The sequence below is a fragment of the Carex rostrata genome, chromosome 6 (assembly GCF_964058835.1).
Source record: "Carex rostrata chromosome 6, lpCarRost1.2, whole genome shotgun sequence".
In the NCBI taxonomy this organism is placed as follows: Eukaryota; Viridiplantae; Streptophyta; class Magnoliopsida; order Poales; family Cyperaceae; genus Carex; species Carex rostrata.
Window position 1 is genome coordinate 5,502,082 of NC_135923.1, and position 18,753 is coordinate 5,520,834.

The following is an 18,753-nucleotide window of genomic DNA, read 5'->3' on the forward strand; positions in this document are numbered from 1 at the left end:
ATGTATTCAAGTGTAGATTATTATAGAAACCATGGCTGAGGGGTGAAAACCGCACCATTCATGCTATGTGACAAAGAGTCAATTCCATTAGAACTAACACCTTTAAATTCAAATAACAACTTAATCTGCATCCATGCCGAGGCAACAAGTTTCATGTCCACTCCAGTCCTCTCTTCTTTAATCATTGCAAGGTAGAAATAGAACCCAAAAAAAACAGAGAATTTTTTCTCTGTGGCCGGTTCTCAAATTTTTTTTTTAATGGTCAAAGTGAAAAAAAAATGCATCACATTTACAGCAAATTCACACCCTTTGAAGTGTATTAGTACATGTTGTTCAATAGTAGTTCAACAATTTGTTTTACAGAAAATTCAAAAATGCTTAGATCATACCTTCTTGTAAAAATAAAATTTTCATTAGCTTTTCAATTATTTTCAGCATTATTAGATCATCCTGGGTTCAATCTTGCCAGATTCAGATAATACCAAACCAGTCGATTTTACGAAATACCTAATAAACATATAAGTGTATGAAATGGGTTTCTTAACTGTGTTAATGGTATGTGCATTTGAGAGAAATCAAATCTTTTGGTCATTCATACCCTTCGAATCTTTCAGTTTTTTTGTAGTCGTTTGAAATTTTGTCGTCGTTTTTCGTCTTTCTAAGTGAAGATATCATCTTTTTTTGCGTAATTTAGCGTATTTTAGTATAATAATGCTAATTATACATTATAATTAAGGTTCTAAATAGCACACTATAGAGCCGCTATAGTGTTTTCGGACCATAAAATCTATGACGCTATTTTGCACTATAGCAGCGCTATTTCGCACTATAGCGGCGCTATATGGGCATAGCGTCGTTTTCTTAGTCATTCCGCTATGACGTGATAAACACTATTTGAGCTTTTGATTATAATTATTCTAATTATACATCAAAAGAAGCAATCTTACAAATATTAAAAAAAATTTATTTTTTTTATCTTAGATTTCAACATCTTTCTTTTCATATTGTCTTAAAAAAAGAATGAGAACCGACTACTAGATGATCGGTTTTCAATTTTTATTCAAGGTGACCGGTTAAAAATTGAAAACCAGCCATCTAGTGGCTGGGTTGGATATTTAAAAAAAAACATAAAAATTGTGAACATAATTATTAATTTCTATTTTATGTTGGATATTAATAAAAAGGGACGTGATATGAGTACCCGCACTCTCATCCCCCCATTATCCCCCCAATTTTATTTGTTCAATCTCATCCACATTTCTCATGATCTATAAGAAATTTTGCGAATCTAAAACCACGAACGTCTTCTACGCAATTTTATCTTTCAAATGAGATCCATGATGACATACTTTCGAGCTCGTCATCACACAAGTATTTATACCTAGTATTTTTCACATATGACACTGCTGACATTTAAAAGTATTAATATCAAGTATTACAAGCATTTATACCTATGTGGTCAACTATTTTTGTTAGAGAAAGGTTGACGCAGGGACGATTAGGGAAATGTGATGCGGAGATGCGGGGTCCACGATTAGGGATAAAATACTTACAAGTATAGGTATAAATACTTGCACGATGAGGTATAAATACTTGCACAATGAGATATAAATACTTGTGTGACGATGAATCCGAAAGTACGTCATTATGGATCTCATTCGAAAGATAAAATTGCGTAGAATACGTTCATGGTTTTAGATTCGTAAAATTAATTCCTCATAGAACGTGAGAAATGTAGAAGATATTGAAAAAAAAAAACCACACCTTTAAAAACGTGTATGATTCTTCTCCCATATAGTTTGACCCATGTAGTTTGAGTAGTCCCTCTATATAGTTATATCAAGTTTGACATGCAAGTATTAATATCTTAATTTGCAAGTATTAATTTATTATCTTCCAAGTATTTATATCTATGAATTTAATTAAACTTGGAAGATCACAGTGTTGTGAATAAATTTAATTAAACTAGTTAGTTAAGTTAGTTTATGAGAAGTTAAAATCTGTTTAAGAGATGGAGGTACAATGCAGATACTGGAGTATGATAATTGGGGATTAAAATAATTATTCTAATAAAAATGTCGGCCGAATGAATCGGACCTCATAGATTTGTGCTAAGATTCGAATTTCTACCGTTTCCGGGAAATAACAAAAAATCGTCCTCAATAAAATCCATCAACTCATCACGAGAAAGAATTCCAGCACCAATATATTAATGCCACGTCACTTTAAACACGTCAAAGTCATCGCCTCAAGACATCTCATCCGCAGTAAACGCAATTACTGTGATAGCTGCACCTAAACCTAATAACTCCGTACCTTGTACACCATGTCTTGCAACGAAATTCGTAATGAAGTCTCTACTTCATATAATTACTGCAATAAAGGTACTCCAGGTCCATACAAATAAATACACTGTAGATACCTGTCCAGTTTTCCTCAAAACGGAGAATCCCGATATTTTGCCGAGGCAAAGGAAAGTTCAACGAAGTCACACAGCACTCGTTTCTTTTTAAAGTTAGAGAATTGCGATAGAAGAACTGGAGAGCTATTCGCACCAGCCCCATCCCCCTCCCTGACCTAGACGGCTAGACACGTTTTCGAAATCTCTCGAGTCTGATTCTCATTCCCTCTTATATTACTCCGATCAAATTAACAGCGGTGATTCCTTCGGCAGCATCGGCGGATCCTTCTAATTGAAACATGGCGTCGGCGGCGACGAGGTACAACAGGAATAACCCTGCGGTGAAGCGGATCCTTCAAGAGGTCAAAGAGATGCAGTCTAATCCATCCGATGACTTCATGAGTATGCCCCTTGAGGTGATTATTGTTGTTCTTTAATTTAGATCTGTTTTTAATTTGACTTTATTCTTTCTCGGCGATTTCAAATCACAGCAAATCCGATAGGAAGTACGAATCTAGCGCGTTATGTATTGTTTATTTTTTAACTGCAACTTTAATGGTAGTTAATTTGGAATCTGTTAAGCTAATATTTTTAGAATTTTACTCTAATAGTCACACTTAAATATAATTGTTTTAAATTAAAAGTAGCACACTCTTATTAGATTAAGAATAGCTATGACTTGATCTTTCAATTTTTTTTTGTATGATCATGGAACATACCCCTATTTTTGAATCTGGACTTGCCTCAGAATCCATCTATTACCATTAGGTGTAATCGTGGGTAGAAAATTAGTAATTTTGCTTTGTTTTTTTCCCCTTTATAAGGGCTTTTGAATTATTGTTCTTGCATTTTATGAAGTAATTTGCTGTTTGTGTGGACTTGGTTCAATTAAAGCAAGTTAGATCTGACCATAGGATGAAACATCGAAAAAAAAGTCAGCTCATATTTTGCTGTCCACTCAAATCACCTCTGTCCACTTTCTTCTTCTTTATCTGTTATTCTTGTTGTGGTAGCTGATTTTGTATTTTGGATTGTCACCATGAAAACAAGCTTTCAGGACTTCTTAAAATTCAGATTAGCTGTGATCTTACATCACCTTGCAGTATCTAAGGTGCTTGTAAATGTTGATTATTTCCTATTTGAATAGAAAATAAAAAATTCTGACCCTGTATTTATTAACTGTTATTAACTGAGTATGCAGCTTACCTCTTTATTCCTGTTATAGGAGGATATATTTGAGTGGCAATTTGCAATACTGGGTCCTCGAGGCACGGAATTTGAGGGAGGTATATACCATGGAAGGATCCAATTACCTGCGGAGTACCCGTTTAAGCCACCTTCTTTTATGATGCTTACGGTATTTAAATTCTCCTCTCAGTTATTTTGCTTCATTAGTACCTTCCTGAACACCACCTAATTCACAATAACTAATTGCATCTCCTGTTGTTTGTTCTTAACAGCCAAGTGGTCGTTTTGAGACACAAACAAAGATATGTTTAAGTATATCCAATTATCACCCTGAGCATTGGCAGCCATCATGGAGCGGTGAGCACTTAAATTTTTTATCTTTGCTTTTATGGCAATGTTTACTGTTTGCTTTTTTCTCATGTTGTTTGTTTGTTCATGATTAAAGACAATGTTATTGGGTATGATGGCATTTGGGCTGTTTGTTTTGTTGGAATTGTCTTCTTTTTGTTTACTTTTTTGTTATTTAGTACTATATTGTCAATAATTGATTTTGAGATTTATAATTTGAAGCTAGTTCAAGTGTTTTCATCACAAGATGCCGTTCGTATTACTAATGCATTGCAAATGAGTTCATAGATGGCCATTTTTACTAACTCTGTTAGAAAGTATCCTTACAAAAATTGACTCGTGTAAATGTTAGGTCAAGTATTAGATGCCTTCAAAATTTGATTCCAAGCACTACTATTCATAGCTTACCACCATTTTGATTTTGTGAACAACACAAGTGTGCTGCAATAAGGAACCTTATCTCCTGATAATAGATTTTTTATTCAGCAGTGAAGTCAATATTTCTGTTTGATGACATTAGAAGAGACAGACAACTAGTTGATCTAGATTCCTAGCTATTTATAATTTTGTTGATTCTTGACCTTTTATTTTAATAATTTTTTTTAAGCTCCTAGCATCACTTTTCATAGTCAACACCCATGTTACATGTGTAAGCTATACGAGCGTGAGGCAATAGAAGACCTTTCCACCTTGTAATAGAGAATATATCATTGGGCAATCACTTAAATTTTTCTCCAGTGATTGAGATGGAAGGACAGACCTACTTATAAATATATTTGCATCTATTGATTTTGTAATTATTTTCTTTTGTAGTCTAGTCTTTCAGAGTTGCCGTTAGTCTTTTCCACTATACATCTCACAACTCAATATTTATTTAGAATCTTATTTGCTTTCTCTCAATATTTTTCTTTTGTTGCTATAATTTAAAGTAATAAGGGCAGATCTGGTACTCTATTGTCAATAACTGGTTTTGACATTTATAATTTGAAGCTAGTTGAAGTATTTTCACCGAAGTATTTAACAATTTTAGATAGTAACCTTACAAAAACTGACCCGTGTAAATGTTCGTATTATATGCATTAAATACTTGATGCCTAACACTACTCTTCATAGCCTACCATTATTTTGATTTTGTAAACTACACCAGTGTGCTGCAATAAGAACCCTGTGTCGGTGTGTCCTGATAATAGATTTTTTTTATTCAGCAGTGAGTTAATATTTCTGTTTGATGACATAACAAGAGACAGACAACTAGTTGCTGAGCTAAATCCCTGGCTATTTATTATTTTATTGATTTTTGGCCTTTCTTTTAAATCAAATTTGTTTTAACCTCCTAGCACCACTTTTCATAGTCTACACCGATGTTAAATGTGTAACCTATACGAGCGTGATGCAATAGAAAATCTTTTCACCTTGTAATAGAAAATATATCATTGGGCAATCAATTAAATTTTTGTCCAGTGATTTAGATGGAAGGACAGACCTACTTTTTCTTTTATAGTCTAGTCTTTTAGAGTTGCAGTTAGTCTTTCCTATTACATCTTGCACTTCAATATTTTATTTATAATCTTATTTGTTGTCTCTCAACACTTTCTTTTGTTGCTATCTTTAAAGTAATAAGGGCAGATCTGTTACCTAAAGCATTCTCTTTTGCCTTTTCTTTTAAACACTGAACGGGTGGGATTAACAAATGTTACTTCTTTTTTCTATTACAGTACGCACCGCATTGGTAGCACTCATAGCATTTATGCCAACTAACCCGGGAGGTGCATTGGGGTCGCTAGACTACAAAAAGGAAGACAGACATGCACTTGCCATCAAATCTCGGGATAACCCACCTAAATTTGGATCCCCTGAGCGTCAGAGTCTCATAGACGAGGTTTGTCACCATTCATTGTTTGCTATATTTGTTTGGTTTGCATTCTAAAATATAGAGGTGCCACAACCCCCCCCCCCCATGTAAGTACCACTTTTATGGTTCCACCAGCTGCTTGGATTCTTTGGAGCTGTTTCATTTTCAATAATTTTTCTGGAATTGTGAAGTTTCAGAAGAAAAAATGATCTATCTTTGTACAAAATGGATTGATCCTAATGGAACTGAGGAAGCCTGGGTGCTATAAAGGTAGGTTACGTAGAAGTGGGGACAAAAATCCGTCTACCTGATTCAATTTTGCATTTCTGGAAACAGAAGATCATTGAACTGTCCCAATTTATAGAGTGAAATGGTCCGAAGCATATACGAGTTCACTAAGACCAAAGCACACTCAATTTTATTCTCTGCTGATATCAGAATCTTTTTATTAATTCGAAGGTGGTTGATACAGAAAAAGGAAAGCCTGAACAAGTAACTAGAAGTTGATATAAATTAAAAAGTTAAGCAAACACTAACATTGGTCTACGGGTAACTGAAATGTCGCGCTTAGTTGCAAGTATTGAAACTTGTAAAAAATTGTATTGCTTTTTAAGTACTATGGCATGTTTTATAGTTTGTAGGTTATCCAATTGGTATTTCTCTTTGTACCATTTTGATTTTCTTAATTTTTGTCTTACATTACACAGATCCATCAGTGCATGCTTGCTAAGGCTCCTCCAGTGGCGCCTCTAACTGCTATAAGCAGCTCAGAAGCAGCAACCCCGCAAATCACTGCTCCCTCAGTTACTGACCAAAACGAGGCAGTGAATGGAAATGCTGATAATGAGGTTGAGCTGAACCCAGGCCGTGCGCAACAAAACCTCATCCCAGAGCCAGACAGGGAAGTTGCTGGAAATGTGCACGAAGTCCGTGTGGACGCAGGTGCTGGAAGGCTCCGTGTTGGTTTTCGTGCCGAGGTAACTGTCACACGGGGCCAATCTGCTGTACAGAAGCCCAGAGATGATCGTTTGTACACTTGGGCCGCCATTGGATTGACTGTTGCCATTGTCATGCTATTAGTGAAGAAGGTTTTGAAATCTAGTGGTTACGGTGGTTATATGGATGGGTTTTTCAGTGGGTGAGATAGGTTTGTGCATATGTTGGGCTGGCAAATTCGAGTTGCCAAGTGATTTGTCCATGTAGATGTTACCATAAAAGAGAATTATGGTTGCGCTGATAATATAGATTTAATTATAATATAATGTCACAAGTTCTGACTATTGTCATATATTGAAATGTTTATAATTAATATTAATGTTCTCGTGCGTTGAATTCTTTGGGTTTTGTTCGTATCAAATTAATTTCCGGGCAAACCATCGAAGTATATTTTTCTCAGCTTCGCAAAAATACGCACTTTTTTTAATAACATAGTTGCACGTTCTGCTCAGGTTATGATTTGATACTGAACAATAATCAATTTGTTCCGTACGCCCAACAATAAGAATAATCAATTTGCACGTTATGCAAAAGTTGTTGACACATGAATAATCAAGAAGCTATACATACAGTACTATGCTTCTTAAAGGGACAATGTATAACTTCAATTAAAAAGTGCAATTAACATCTTGTTACAACTAAAAGATACACCACAAAAGCTCTATAGACACAACTACTCAAGTCATTATAAAGATACATCAAAACACAACAACATTATAAGACATAGCAGTACCCATATCTTGAGATGATTCCTAAAAATCTACTAAGCTAACAACCAGCTGCTTTCAGAAAGTTGTCAAAGGGACTGGAAGGGGGGAGTTTGAGGGTCAGCCATGGCTCTGTTGGCTTAGCAAGTTCAATTTCAGATGAGCAAGAGTTGACCTGAAAATGAATGGCCAACAAGCAAGAATGAGAAGAAAACTAGAATATTATGAGACTGGCCAACTGACAGGAGAGTAATCATATTAAAATATAGCAAAGCATGACACAAAACCTTTTGAATAGGAATATGAGGGCCCCCATGGAGGTCCAATGTGGCGCTATCTTCAGCGGAGTCATAGCCATTATTGACCAACCAGCTTGAGAGTTTCTTTCTTGAGCCCAAGCCTAGTGCCTCGCATTGGCTAGCCATAGTGCCATATGGAAGAGGGGAGGTAGACACTGATGAAACCGCCACCTGTCCAGCTACATGTAGCACCTGATTGATCGAACAGAAGAACACAACAAATAATTCGGTAAAAAAAAATTAAAAATGGTTACAGGTTGGAGATACTATACGTACTTACTGTAATTCATCATTGTTTAGAGTACTAGATTAATGATAGAAAAAGAGCACACTAGGCAGAGAGAATCACATACCGACTCAAGCAACTGACCAACACTTATTACATTGGGAAGAGATGGCTGTGGAGTCATTTTGGGGACTAAACTCGAGAAATTAGTGGCAGGCGATTCATTGGCTATTCCATCATCCACTGACGAAGTCCTTGAACATTCCTTATATGCCAGACAAAATACAAGTCAAATGCCACTTTTCTGATGTAGATATCAGTTAAGCAAGAAATAGAACAAAATTGAAAAGAAAAGCCTACATAAGATTAAGGTTAAAGAGTAACACCTCATCTAGAGAGAGTGATTCCTCAGAGAAGGCATGGGCATTGACCCAGTCAAGAACTGTAGCTGATCCAAACAAAGGCAGGTCCTCTGGCACAAATTTCTCACTGAGAAGCTTTACCAACACATCCTTCTTCAACTGAGACAACCAAATAATAAGCTACCATTTATCTCTCAAGTTACAGACGTGAACAATCAACTGTACTAAAACTTACATTGGACTTACATTGGTTAAGTTTGAGAGAGCTTGTGCAATGATATCTAGCAATTGCTGGTCAGAAAAACCCGCATCTCTCACTTCGTTGAGTGTGCATCTAGCCATGTCATGGTCAGTGTCTGAGCCAAAGTTGTTTAGATCTGATTGAAGCCTCACGTACAGAAGCAAATCCTCACCAATCCTTAGATAAGGGTCGATCTGCTAACAAGTACAGGGTACTTGTCAGAAAATGCAATGTATAGCTTCTACTTCATCGTACATTATGTGGATTTCTTTTTCCCCTTCTCTCTTTTCTATTAATTTTGTTAGGGGGAGATGGGGGGCTTACATTTGAACAAGTGAATCGCTTGAGTGAATCAGTTAGCTTGGTAATATTATATAATTTTCCCGCAAAAGCAAGCATGCTCATTGACATTGTATAAAGAGACCTCTGACAAGCTGGAGGGAGTTCTGCAAAGGCAAAAACAGCTCCAAAGTTAATATGGAAGAATTGAAGGTGGCACCAAGAATGTAAGATAGAGATAATCAGACATACCACTTGGTGTTAGAGCAACATTTCTAAGAGACAATGGCAGTTGGAAAACCCGAACAGCATTTCCATTATTTAAATTCTGCAACATTATCATAATAAGACGTCGAAAATTAAAAAAAATGCTGGATTTACATTTTCACAAAAATATGAATTAGGATATGCTTTTTACCTTAGCACAGGATGCAAGAAGAGTTAGGCTAAAAGTATGACCAATTGCTTCATAATTAAACGGCAAATTATCAGCTTGATGTGCTTGAACCCAGATAGCAGATAACAACTCGGTCGTCTGATCTTCAGTCAACATGACTGTGCTACTATCCTGCTTGAATGGAATCAGCAGAAATCATCAAACATGTAAGAAGGATCAATTAAATTAGAGAAAAACCAATTTCTATATATTCCCGTACCATCTCATTTGTACTAGACAAAACAGGGACGCGATCAAAAACCGAAAAACCCAACTTGGTGAAAAACACCGAGCTCTTTGGTGGCCCCCAGCTTGACTTCGGTTCTTTTTCACGCACGCTCTCTTTTGAGCTATTTCCACTCTTGTTATCTCCACTCAAACTTTCCTTCTCTCTCCTCAGCTTCTCAAGCAGAGCAGTGGCCGAAGCAAAGACTGATGTTGTGCGAGACTGCCACTTCTTAGTCTCATACAAGAATTCAGAGTCGCTTCTTGGATGGCTTGGTGTTTTAACAAGGACAGAAGAGAATAATAAATGAGCGCCAAAGCGGGATTCCGGGTCAGGATGAGTCATGGCCTTCAAAAGTTGGAGCAATAGTGCCTCTGGAAAGACCTATAAAAAAAAACCTCTCAAGTACATGAAAATATTTTTCAATATACCTGTTAAGTTCAGAGATTTCACCCAGGAAAATTTTGAGATGGCATATGCAATAAAATGAAACCAATTGTCGACACTTGATTCTAGCACCAGTAACTGTCAGCTGCCAAAATTTGGTCCATGCTGGCTGACACCAATTTAATTTGGGTTATTTCTACAGCTTAATTGAGGCTCATTTGGCAACTGAACTGGTGTTCTTGGAGTCTCATGGTAAAACATGCAACAGCAGTACAATGGCAGTTAGTACTGGTTATGAGCCATATGAAACATAGCCAAAATTGTAAAGCTTTCTTAAACATTAACTGAAAGTCTGAAACTAAATTTTAAACAACCTTGAACAAAAATAACCTCATGCAACAGCTTTTGACTGATAGAAGTTAAGGGAAATGATGAAATACCGTCAGATTCTGCGAGGCGATAGATGTCAAGGAAATGATGTGAGAAAGAATCAACAAACTCCCAATTGTTGCCCTAGAGACGGCTGCAGACTCAGGAAGCTTCTCAAGTGTTATAGCAATCATGTCAAATAGTGGTCGCACATCTGTCATCTACCAAAATTAAAAGGCATTTGAATTCAGATAAAAGACCTCGCATGCACATCAAGGCGTTTACTTTTTATCTTAAAAAAATAAATTTTCTTAATATCTTTCAAGCTTCCACTTGACCATCCATTCCATTTTGAGCCCGCGGTTTCTCATTTGCATGAAACGGTTCCAATGGTGACAAAGTGTAAAAGAGGAATAGGAACTGTGTAGCTCAAAACATTGACATTCAATATAGTACAAAACCCCAGGTGGTTGTATGTATGTCTAGGGGAAGATATGAGAAAAATCTAGAAGGATGAAAATGACATACTCCTTTAACAATCTCCAAAAGGCAATCCTCAACCGAGTTCTGAAGGGACTCGTTCCAATTGGACTCTTCAATCCCGGATCCATTCTGACCAATTGCCTCTAGGCATTTCCTTAGATGACGGCACAAGTCACTGACAACTCCAATCTCAGCAACCACACCCCTTGACCTCAACTGACAAACAAGTGAGGTTGCTGATTGGATGATGTCGGCCTTCATTTGAGGGTTATTCACCACATTTTTGTGGTCCAGGTGGCGAATCACAGTAGACAGTAATAATCTCTCAATGCCTGATAGTAATATAAAAGTTAGAGGAATCCATAGTGGGTCCATAGTGGGTGTGACTATGAAAATACATGGAGTAAATATCATTATAATAACAATAAGGTAATTAAAAAGGAAATACCAAAGCTTTTCTCTGTGAAAGACATGTCAGACAAGACGAGCAAGGCCAGACCATGCCGGGGGCCCCATTGTTTCTCAACATCAAAGTAGATCAGCATTGGCTCCAGGACACGGCGCATGGTAGTGGTGCTTTCTTTCGCCATTTCACCAAGTTTCTGCACACACTCACGGGCCCACACTTCAGGTGACTCAGGATGTTCCCTGTTCGCAATTAAAATCAGCATCCAAGGGTAGATTATGCTGTGAATTTTTAATTAGGCTTCTACAAACTAAATCCTAAACATGTCACTCAGTTTGCAAGTGACATAACGCAAATCTTGCATTTGCAATTAGCACCTAGTAATTTGGTGTCATTTGCTAATAACCCCTAACTTTTGGTTCCTTTCTATTCTCGTAACAAGTACATAAACCAAACACTAAATCCAGAAAATAAGATTTACAATGGAGTAAAGATTGGTACCAGTTACGCTTACCAAAAGATACAGAGCATTAGGTTGTATAATGAGAAATATGAAGGGAAGTTTGTGATTTACGAACCAAAGTGGGTACACCATGCAAACAACCTTTATATTACCAGAATATATATAGATCCAATACATTGTTGTCAGACCTGGTTAAAGCATCCCTTGTATTTGGCCTAAGTGTCACAACTGTGTGTCTAGGGCTGATGTCACTTGAAACAGTTCCACCAGCTCGTCCTTCACACCTAACTATTTCATTAACCCAGTTATGGTGGGGCGTGCTTCTGTCTTCTTCGTCATTCAAAGCCTCGTCTGATCGGTAATGTTTCAAAACCGAATTTATAATCTGGAACACACAAACAATAATAATTATTATTATGATTATATAACACAGGTGTGAGCCAAAAGGGTTGTGATAGGCATGGTGAGCCAGACTAAAATACAGCCTCTTTATGGAAATGAAACCCTCCTGAATGCGACTCCGGCTGGGTTTCATTTCTAGCCTACCCCAACTTGGTTGTTGTTGGTTTTTAGGTGTGAGCTTAACCATTGTAAAAGAACACACAAACAAAGAAACAGAATTCTTATCTTTACCTCATCAAAATCAGAAAACATGTAGGAGTACTTAGTCATGAACCAGATCTGCAATTAGGCATTCAGCACATAAACATCATGTTGTAAGGATACATAGATAACTTTTGGTTTGATTTGAAAAGGATACAATATTACCAAGGCCGACAAGCATTGCAGACTAGAGGCACAAATTAGATTATGGTCTCCTCTTGGATCATTACAGAGTAAACATAGTTTAGAAACCAAGCTCTCTATATTGCGCGCATATGTATTATCGGCCTGTTGTACAAATAAAAACATGAAAATAAACATGACAAACGGAAAATAGGTCTACAATCATGCACTAGACAAGCTTGCCTATGCAGTCAATCTTAACTACATTGAATTAGCCTCCTACATTTTCAGATTTTGGAATCTTAAATTTTAAAAATGAAGTATCACCTGACTGTATATGAATCTCGTCAGAGTTTGGCAGCCAAAAATTTGAATCTCCTGGTTTTTGCTTTCAAGAAGCTCATTAACAACCTTAACAAGGCTAATTGCAAAGTAAGCCCTGTACCCGCCAAAGAAAAATAGCACGGATCAAGCCATAGTTTCTTACTATCATATTATATGACTGTGTATCTGATAAAGACACCAGCAGAAGCCAGGCTTTGCTTATCAGTATGATACCAAGATTAATTTGTTCTAGTAATCTGGTGAATTTGACTTTTATTTATTTGAATGTTCTTCCTAAAACAAAAACATTAGTCGTGTCCAGATATTGGGTTACAGCATGGAAATGTTGACACATCATAAGAGAAGAAATTAACAGAAAGAGCAATAGGTACACCAACTTACATTTGTTCCTTGCAAACGAAAAGCAACTTGCCATATGCTTCTGTTATAATTTTAATAAAACTGACATGCTCTACACGAAGCTCCTTCTGACTCTTTTGCTCGAGAAACTTCACAATCTGTAAACAATAACAAAAAACAAATGTGTAAGCTTATTTCCAAAGGGAAGAGTAAAATAAGAAAACATCTTAAATTATGAACCACAATGGGACCTTAGGGATGCGAGGTGGATTCTTGGCCGCATATTCACATAATTTCATGATCTTCCTTTCATTAACAGTTCCATCCTGTAAAAAAAAAAATGGCATCTCAAATATGAGCTACTTTCAAGAAACCACATATAGAATCTGAGGTCATATGTGTCACAATATTTTTCTGAAACTTGAGAAGACGGAGAAATGTGAAATTCACCATCTTGGTAGAGTGCAGGATATGCGTGTATGTAAGCAGCTGCTAGGATTTAAATAAAATTCTGAACAACTTGTTATGGCAAAGGTAATTATCGATCAATTATCAACAGTCAATTAAAAAGGTTGTGCACTCCGACAGGGGTGAAAAAATAACATCAGCACTTTCGTTCAATTGGAATGATTACTGCTGCCAAATCAGCAGTTTTATTCACATTTCATCAAACATGCTAATGGTGTTGAAAAAACAACATCAGCACTTTCATTCAATTAGAATGATTACCGCCTTCAAATCAGCACTTTTATTCAACATTTCATCAAACATGCTAATGGTGAACAGAGTTTTCTTGGACCTAACACAAAGACCCCACTAAAACTGATGAAGCGCAAATAATCCCAACAAATTAAAGAAGGAAAGAAAAAGGAAAGTAAAAATTCGTTACTTCTGTCTTGGGGAAGATCTCCGCCAGCAATTTCTTGTACCGCTTCACTGGCCGCCTAGAACTTGGTCTGAGAGCTGGGCAACATACACACAAGTTCCCGCAGGAAGGGAATATTTTTCTCGATATAAACCCCATTTTTCTAAAATTACAAAATTAGAAGAGACAGAAGAACTGTAGACCAAATTCCGCAGCAAATTCAGTAAGATATCTTCTTTACCTGTGAGAAGACAGAATGAGAACCTCAAAACAAAACAAAACAAAACAAAACAAAACAAAACAAAAAAAGCCTAATTCAAAATATATTGAAAATACTGCGACATTAAGTGTAAAATGAGAAAATAGTGGTTTTTTACACTAAATTCCAGAAAAACCTCTTCTTTTCTTTTCAAAACCCGCAATGTGGACCCTAAGAACAAAATCCAGAAGCTAAGTGTAGAAAAATTAACAGAAAAAAGGGAAGAAACAACTCGAAGGCACGAGAGACTTACATTTACAATGCGGTGTAAAATCTAGTCGAATCCACGCTTCCAGTGTCTCTCTATCCTCTATCGCTTGAAGGGGGGAGGAGAACAGATTCCGAGAAGAAAGCAAAAGGAGAGAAAAGAAAGAGGGGAGAAATTTGAGAGGGAGAAGTGGGAAAATGAGACAACAGGCCACGTGAAGCCTCGGAGCAAAGGACTAGGCTTTCGCTATTAGACCAGCTCTTTTCAGTGAACACTGTAACGCTTCAGGCGCACTAGACTACTCGCTGGACTTGGTGTATACCGTACACATGTACCGATGAAGGATGGCAACTGGCAAGTGGGATGTATAGTGTCTGAGTCTCCTGACATCTATAGAAAAAAGAGTACGCTGTCCACTTTAATCATCAAAAAAAAACTTTAATCTCGAAAATCAAGAGTTGGAGTTGTTTAGATATAATAAAGAATTTTTTTCATAAACCATAATTGAAAAATGGATTCTTAGGGAACCAATATGATTACAACTTTTTTTTCAAAAACCATAAGAACCGTGGGAACGTCACGGTCTGGCATTTTTTTTTTCAGACCGTGTGCTTCTCACGGTCTTGCCAAATTTTTTTTTTTAAAAAAACAGATTTTTTTTCAGACCGTGGGGTTCCCACGGTCTCAATTTTTTTTTTTTTTTTTTTTTTATAAAACAGAATTTTTTTTAATTTTTTGTATTAAAATATTAGAAATGTTGAATATGTTTTTTTGAAAATAGATGAAATACAATATAATTTGATTTATTAGAAATACTGCAATAAATAACCCGGATCAATATTTTTCAGGTCGGATTTTTTGCGGCTGTAAGAAAAATTAATATATTTATTTATGTGTTATTAGAAAAAAAATAAAAATGCTTAGATTCTGAGTTATTGATCTCGGTTCAAAAGTCACTTCTAGGTAATCCAGAAAATATTGTGATCCCTCTAGGACATTTAATTTATAAAAAGTTATATCTATTTTGAGAATTCTTTTTGAATAACAATTATTAAATAACTTAAAAGTTATTATTATTTTCAAAAATATATACAACTTTTCATAAATTAAATTTACTAGAAAGATCACAATATTTTATAGATTACCTAGAAATAACTTTTGAACCGGGATCAATAACTCAAAATCTAAGCATTTTTATTTTTTTTCTAATAACACATAAATAAATATATTAATTTTTCTTACAGCCGCGAAAAATCCGACCTGAAAAATATTGATCCGAGTTATTTATTGCAGTATTTCTAATAAATCAAATTATATTGTATTTCATCTATTTTCAAAGAAACATATTCAACATTTCTAATATTTTAATACAAAAAATTAAAAAATTAAAAAAAATTCTGTTTTATAAAAAAAAAAAAAAAAAAAAAAAAATTGAGACCGTGGGAACCCCACGGTCTGAAAAAAAAATCTGTTTTTTTTAAAAAAAAAAAAAAAAATTTGGCAAGACCGTGAGAAGCACACGGTCTGGAAAAAAAAAAAATGCCAGACGTGAGGTTCCCACGGTTCTTATGGTTTTTGAAAAAAAAGTTGTAATCATATTGGTTCCCTAAGAATCCATTTTTCAATTATGGTTTATGAAAAAAATTCTATAATAAAGGCCCCGTTTGTCTTAGTTTCTGAATCAAGGTTATCATTTGCCTACTATTTTAAAGAACCTCTCTCGAAGTTAGAAGGCCTTTGAAATTTTTGTCAAGAGGCAGTTTAATTTAATTTTTAGTTTCTAAACAAATAATCTAGATCAATACTGTTGGGTTTTTATTCCTTATTTTCTACCTATTCCGTCCGTCTGTTTGCTGCTCTGTGCTCTGCACACCGTTTGATTTCAACGGACAATCCAAATCTGTCTGGTCCAATATCCGTACTACCAGCAAAGGAGCGGAACCCAACCTAAGAGCAGTTGTCTGCTCTTGGACTCGTACTCGTAGGTCCATGCCTTGGTGCTCTCCTCGATAGACGAGACTTGACAGAGACCACTAATAAAAAAATTCAAAAATCATCGTCCTTTCTCGTCGTAGATGGACGAGAACGAGACGAGAAGTTTTGATTTGAAAAAAAAATCTTTAACCTTAGCCCGAGGTAAACTTCTAGGATTAGCTGTTTATTTTGTTCTCAAGTCTCAACCAAAATGTTCCGGGAAATGAAAGCACTAAACCGCAGCAATTAGTTTGAGCTGTAAAGTCAGGCTTTGCTTACAAGTTTTTTTTCGGTCCCGTGAACGTCTATGCGTAAGATATCTCATATTTTGCGTGACCGAACTGTCCGGTGTCTATTCGGGAATAGCTGGGGGCAGTATTAGTTGTGCTTTGAGATTCGTGCATAACATATTTGAACGGTTGAGATTTTCCAAAAAAACACGTAAAATATGAGATATCTCAGAGGATGCTAATTCGTATATCCTTGCATCATTTGGGGAATGGAGCTGATGCTGATTCCAAAAATATTGAAACAAATAAACAATTTATTGAAAGCAGAGAAAAAGGAGCCGATACTGATTTTAAGTGTGACAACGGTCAATAAAAAAACAGGACCAAGTATATCGTACTATCGTGCAGTTGGGTAGCTGGCTTGCTTCGCAGGAGAATTACATTAAAAAGTACTTGAGCTTAGGAATAGTTCTAAATTTTAATGTACTCGATTTAAGTTATTAGGTGGAAGGATCATAACTAAAGTCAGTAATCGAATTTGTTTTTGTAAATTTAGGCTTTTTCATTTATTAGAGTGTGTTTCGATCGTCAAGAATAATATGAAGTTAGTATTGTTTTTGAATTAGTATACTATTTTTCTTCTTTATTCTGTATTTGGATCGCAAAAAGAGTTATTTATGGAGTTAGCGTTGTTCTTACTAACTCATTCAAATGATGGAATAGCAATAACTTGGGAATAGCGTTGTTCTTGCTATTTCTGGAGTTGCATCAAAACGTTTACTAACTTGAACTGGACTTCATTAAAATTGGAGTGCATTAAAACATGAAAGGTTCTGAATTTGGTGAGTAAGAATTAGGAGCGAAAACATAACGGATAGTGGTCAAGCTATATCCGTATCTTTTTTTATTTATCGAGTACATATATCAGATATTAAACAGATACATATATGGATCGGATATAAAACGGATAAAAATACTAATGTAGTCGGATATGAATGTTGAACTTGCTTAAATTAAATAAAATTATTGAAATTTATAAAAAAAAAACAATTTTTTAGTACTATTATTTATTAAAAAATACCAAAGTTTGTAATATTAATCTACTATTTTTTAATATATATTAAACTGTATATCTGCTTTCAGATACAAATAATTAAAATTTAAAAATGTATATTTATCTTCATGAATATCCGTATCAAATTTTAAATACGGATCAGATATTATCTATTCCGTTTTCACTTTTAACGAGAACCTGAACTTGTAAACTTAATTTGCGTGAATTAGAAGACTTTTGTGATATTTATTATTCGAATTAAGTTTTTTCTGTATGGATATTTGGTGTAGAATTAATGAATTATGTTGATTTGTTTTTAGTTTAGTATGTAAATTTTGTATATACTTGATTTCAAAACATGCACGGTTAATTAGAAAAGAGTTCTAAAATTATTAATTATTTAAAAATTGAAAGTTTGATTCTCTCTCACAATTTCACAGTCAGCCTCTCGAAAGGTTTTAAACAAAAACTCATAATTAAAATCAGATTCGAGCAGAATTCCTGCTTCCGAGCCGAGATAGAGTGAAAACTAGGTCGCTCGAATCCAACTACTCTGCACAGCCCCACCTGCGCCGCTATGAAAAAAGATAATTTAATCAGCAGCATGGAGATCATCAGATCAGCTAACACAGCAATAATTTGTTTGACAACCTTTTCTTAACCCTTTTATTTAGGTAAGTATCCTAGGTCCAAAGTCTGAGATTCCAGCTATGCCGATCTTTGACGAATTCGTATCCTCTGAGATATCTCAAACTTTGCGTGACTTTTTGGGAAATCCCAACCGTTTAAACACTCTCTGCACGAATCTCAAAGCACATATAATACTGACTCCTACATCACCCCGAATAGGCACCGGACACGTCGGTCACGCAAAAGTTGAGATATCTCAGAGGATACGCACCCATCTTTGACCAATTTGTCGTTGATTTATTATAGCACGCGTCCGCTCATCCGGTCTGCCAACTCAGAAGAATAAAAATATGTAATTTTTTTTCTGCACGGACCAAATTTTTTATATATAAAAATAGAAAAAGTTTCTTGTTTTCAAAAAATATATAAAAATTGCATTTATTAAATTCAATTC

General features: G+C 35.5%; 2 protein-coding genes across 3 annotated transcripts; one reads left to right on the forward strand and one right to left on the reverse strand.

The window, feature by feature from the left end:
- Positions 1–2,474: 2,474 nt before the first annotated feature.
- On the forward strand, positions 2,475–7,121 carry UBC32 (ubiquitin-conjugating enzyme 32). The gene is made up of 5 exons (XM_078304430.1): positions 2,475–2,817; positions 3,627–3,758; positions 3,862–3,946; positions 5,653–5,816; positions 6,497–7,121. The coding sequence occupies exons 1-5, from the start codon at positions 2,701–2,703 to the stop codon at positions 6,929–6,931; spliced, it is 933 nt and encodes a 310-aa protein (XP_078160556.1). The 5' UTR covers positions 2,475–2,700; the 3' UTR covers positions 6,932–7,121.
- Positions 7,122–7,334: 213 nt separating this feature from the next.
- On the reverse strand, positions 7,335–14,656 carry LOC144555966 (protein SEMI-ROLLED LEAF 2). 2 transcript variants are annotated; one of them, XM_078304428.1, is made up of 20 exons: positions 14,457–14,656; positions 13,969–14,185; positions 13,331–13,405; positions 13,122–13,237; positions 12,723–12,834; positions 12,438–12,560; positions 12,303–12,350; positions 11,858–12,054; positions 11,249–11,448; positions 10,846–11,132; positions 10,389–10,538; positions 9,556–9,945; positions 9,318–9,467; positions 9,152–9,227; positions 8,945–9,066; positions 8,626–8,814; positions 8,404–8,538; positions 8,145–8,282; positions 7,780–7,983; positions 7,335–7,667 (listed from the first exon to the last, which is right to left on the reverse strand). In XM_078304428.1, the coding sequence occupies exons 2-20, from the start codon at positions 14,101–14,103 to the stop codon at positions 7,554–7,556; spliced, it is 2,961 nt and encodes a 986-aa protein (XP_078160554.1). In that variant the 5' UTR covers positions 14,104–14,185; positions 14,457–14,656; the 3' UTR covers positions 7,335–7,553. The 2 variants fall into 2 exon arrangements, with proteins under 2 accessions (XP_078160554.1, XP_078160555.1); XM_078304429.1 differs by having other exon boundaries at positions 13,969–14,107; positions 14,457–14,510.
- Positions 14,657–18,753: the final 4,097 nt, after the last annotated feature.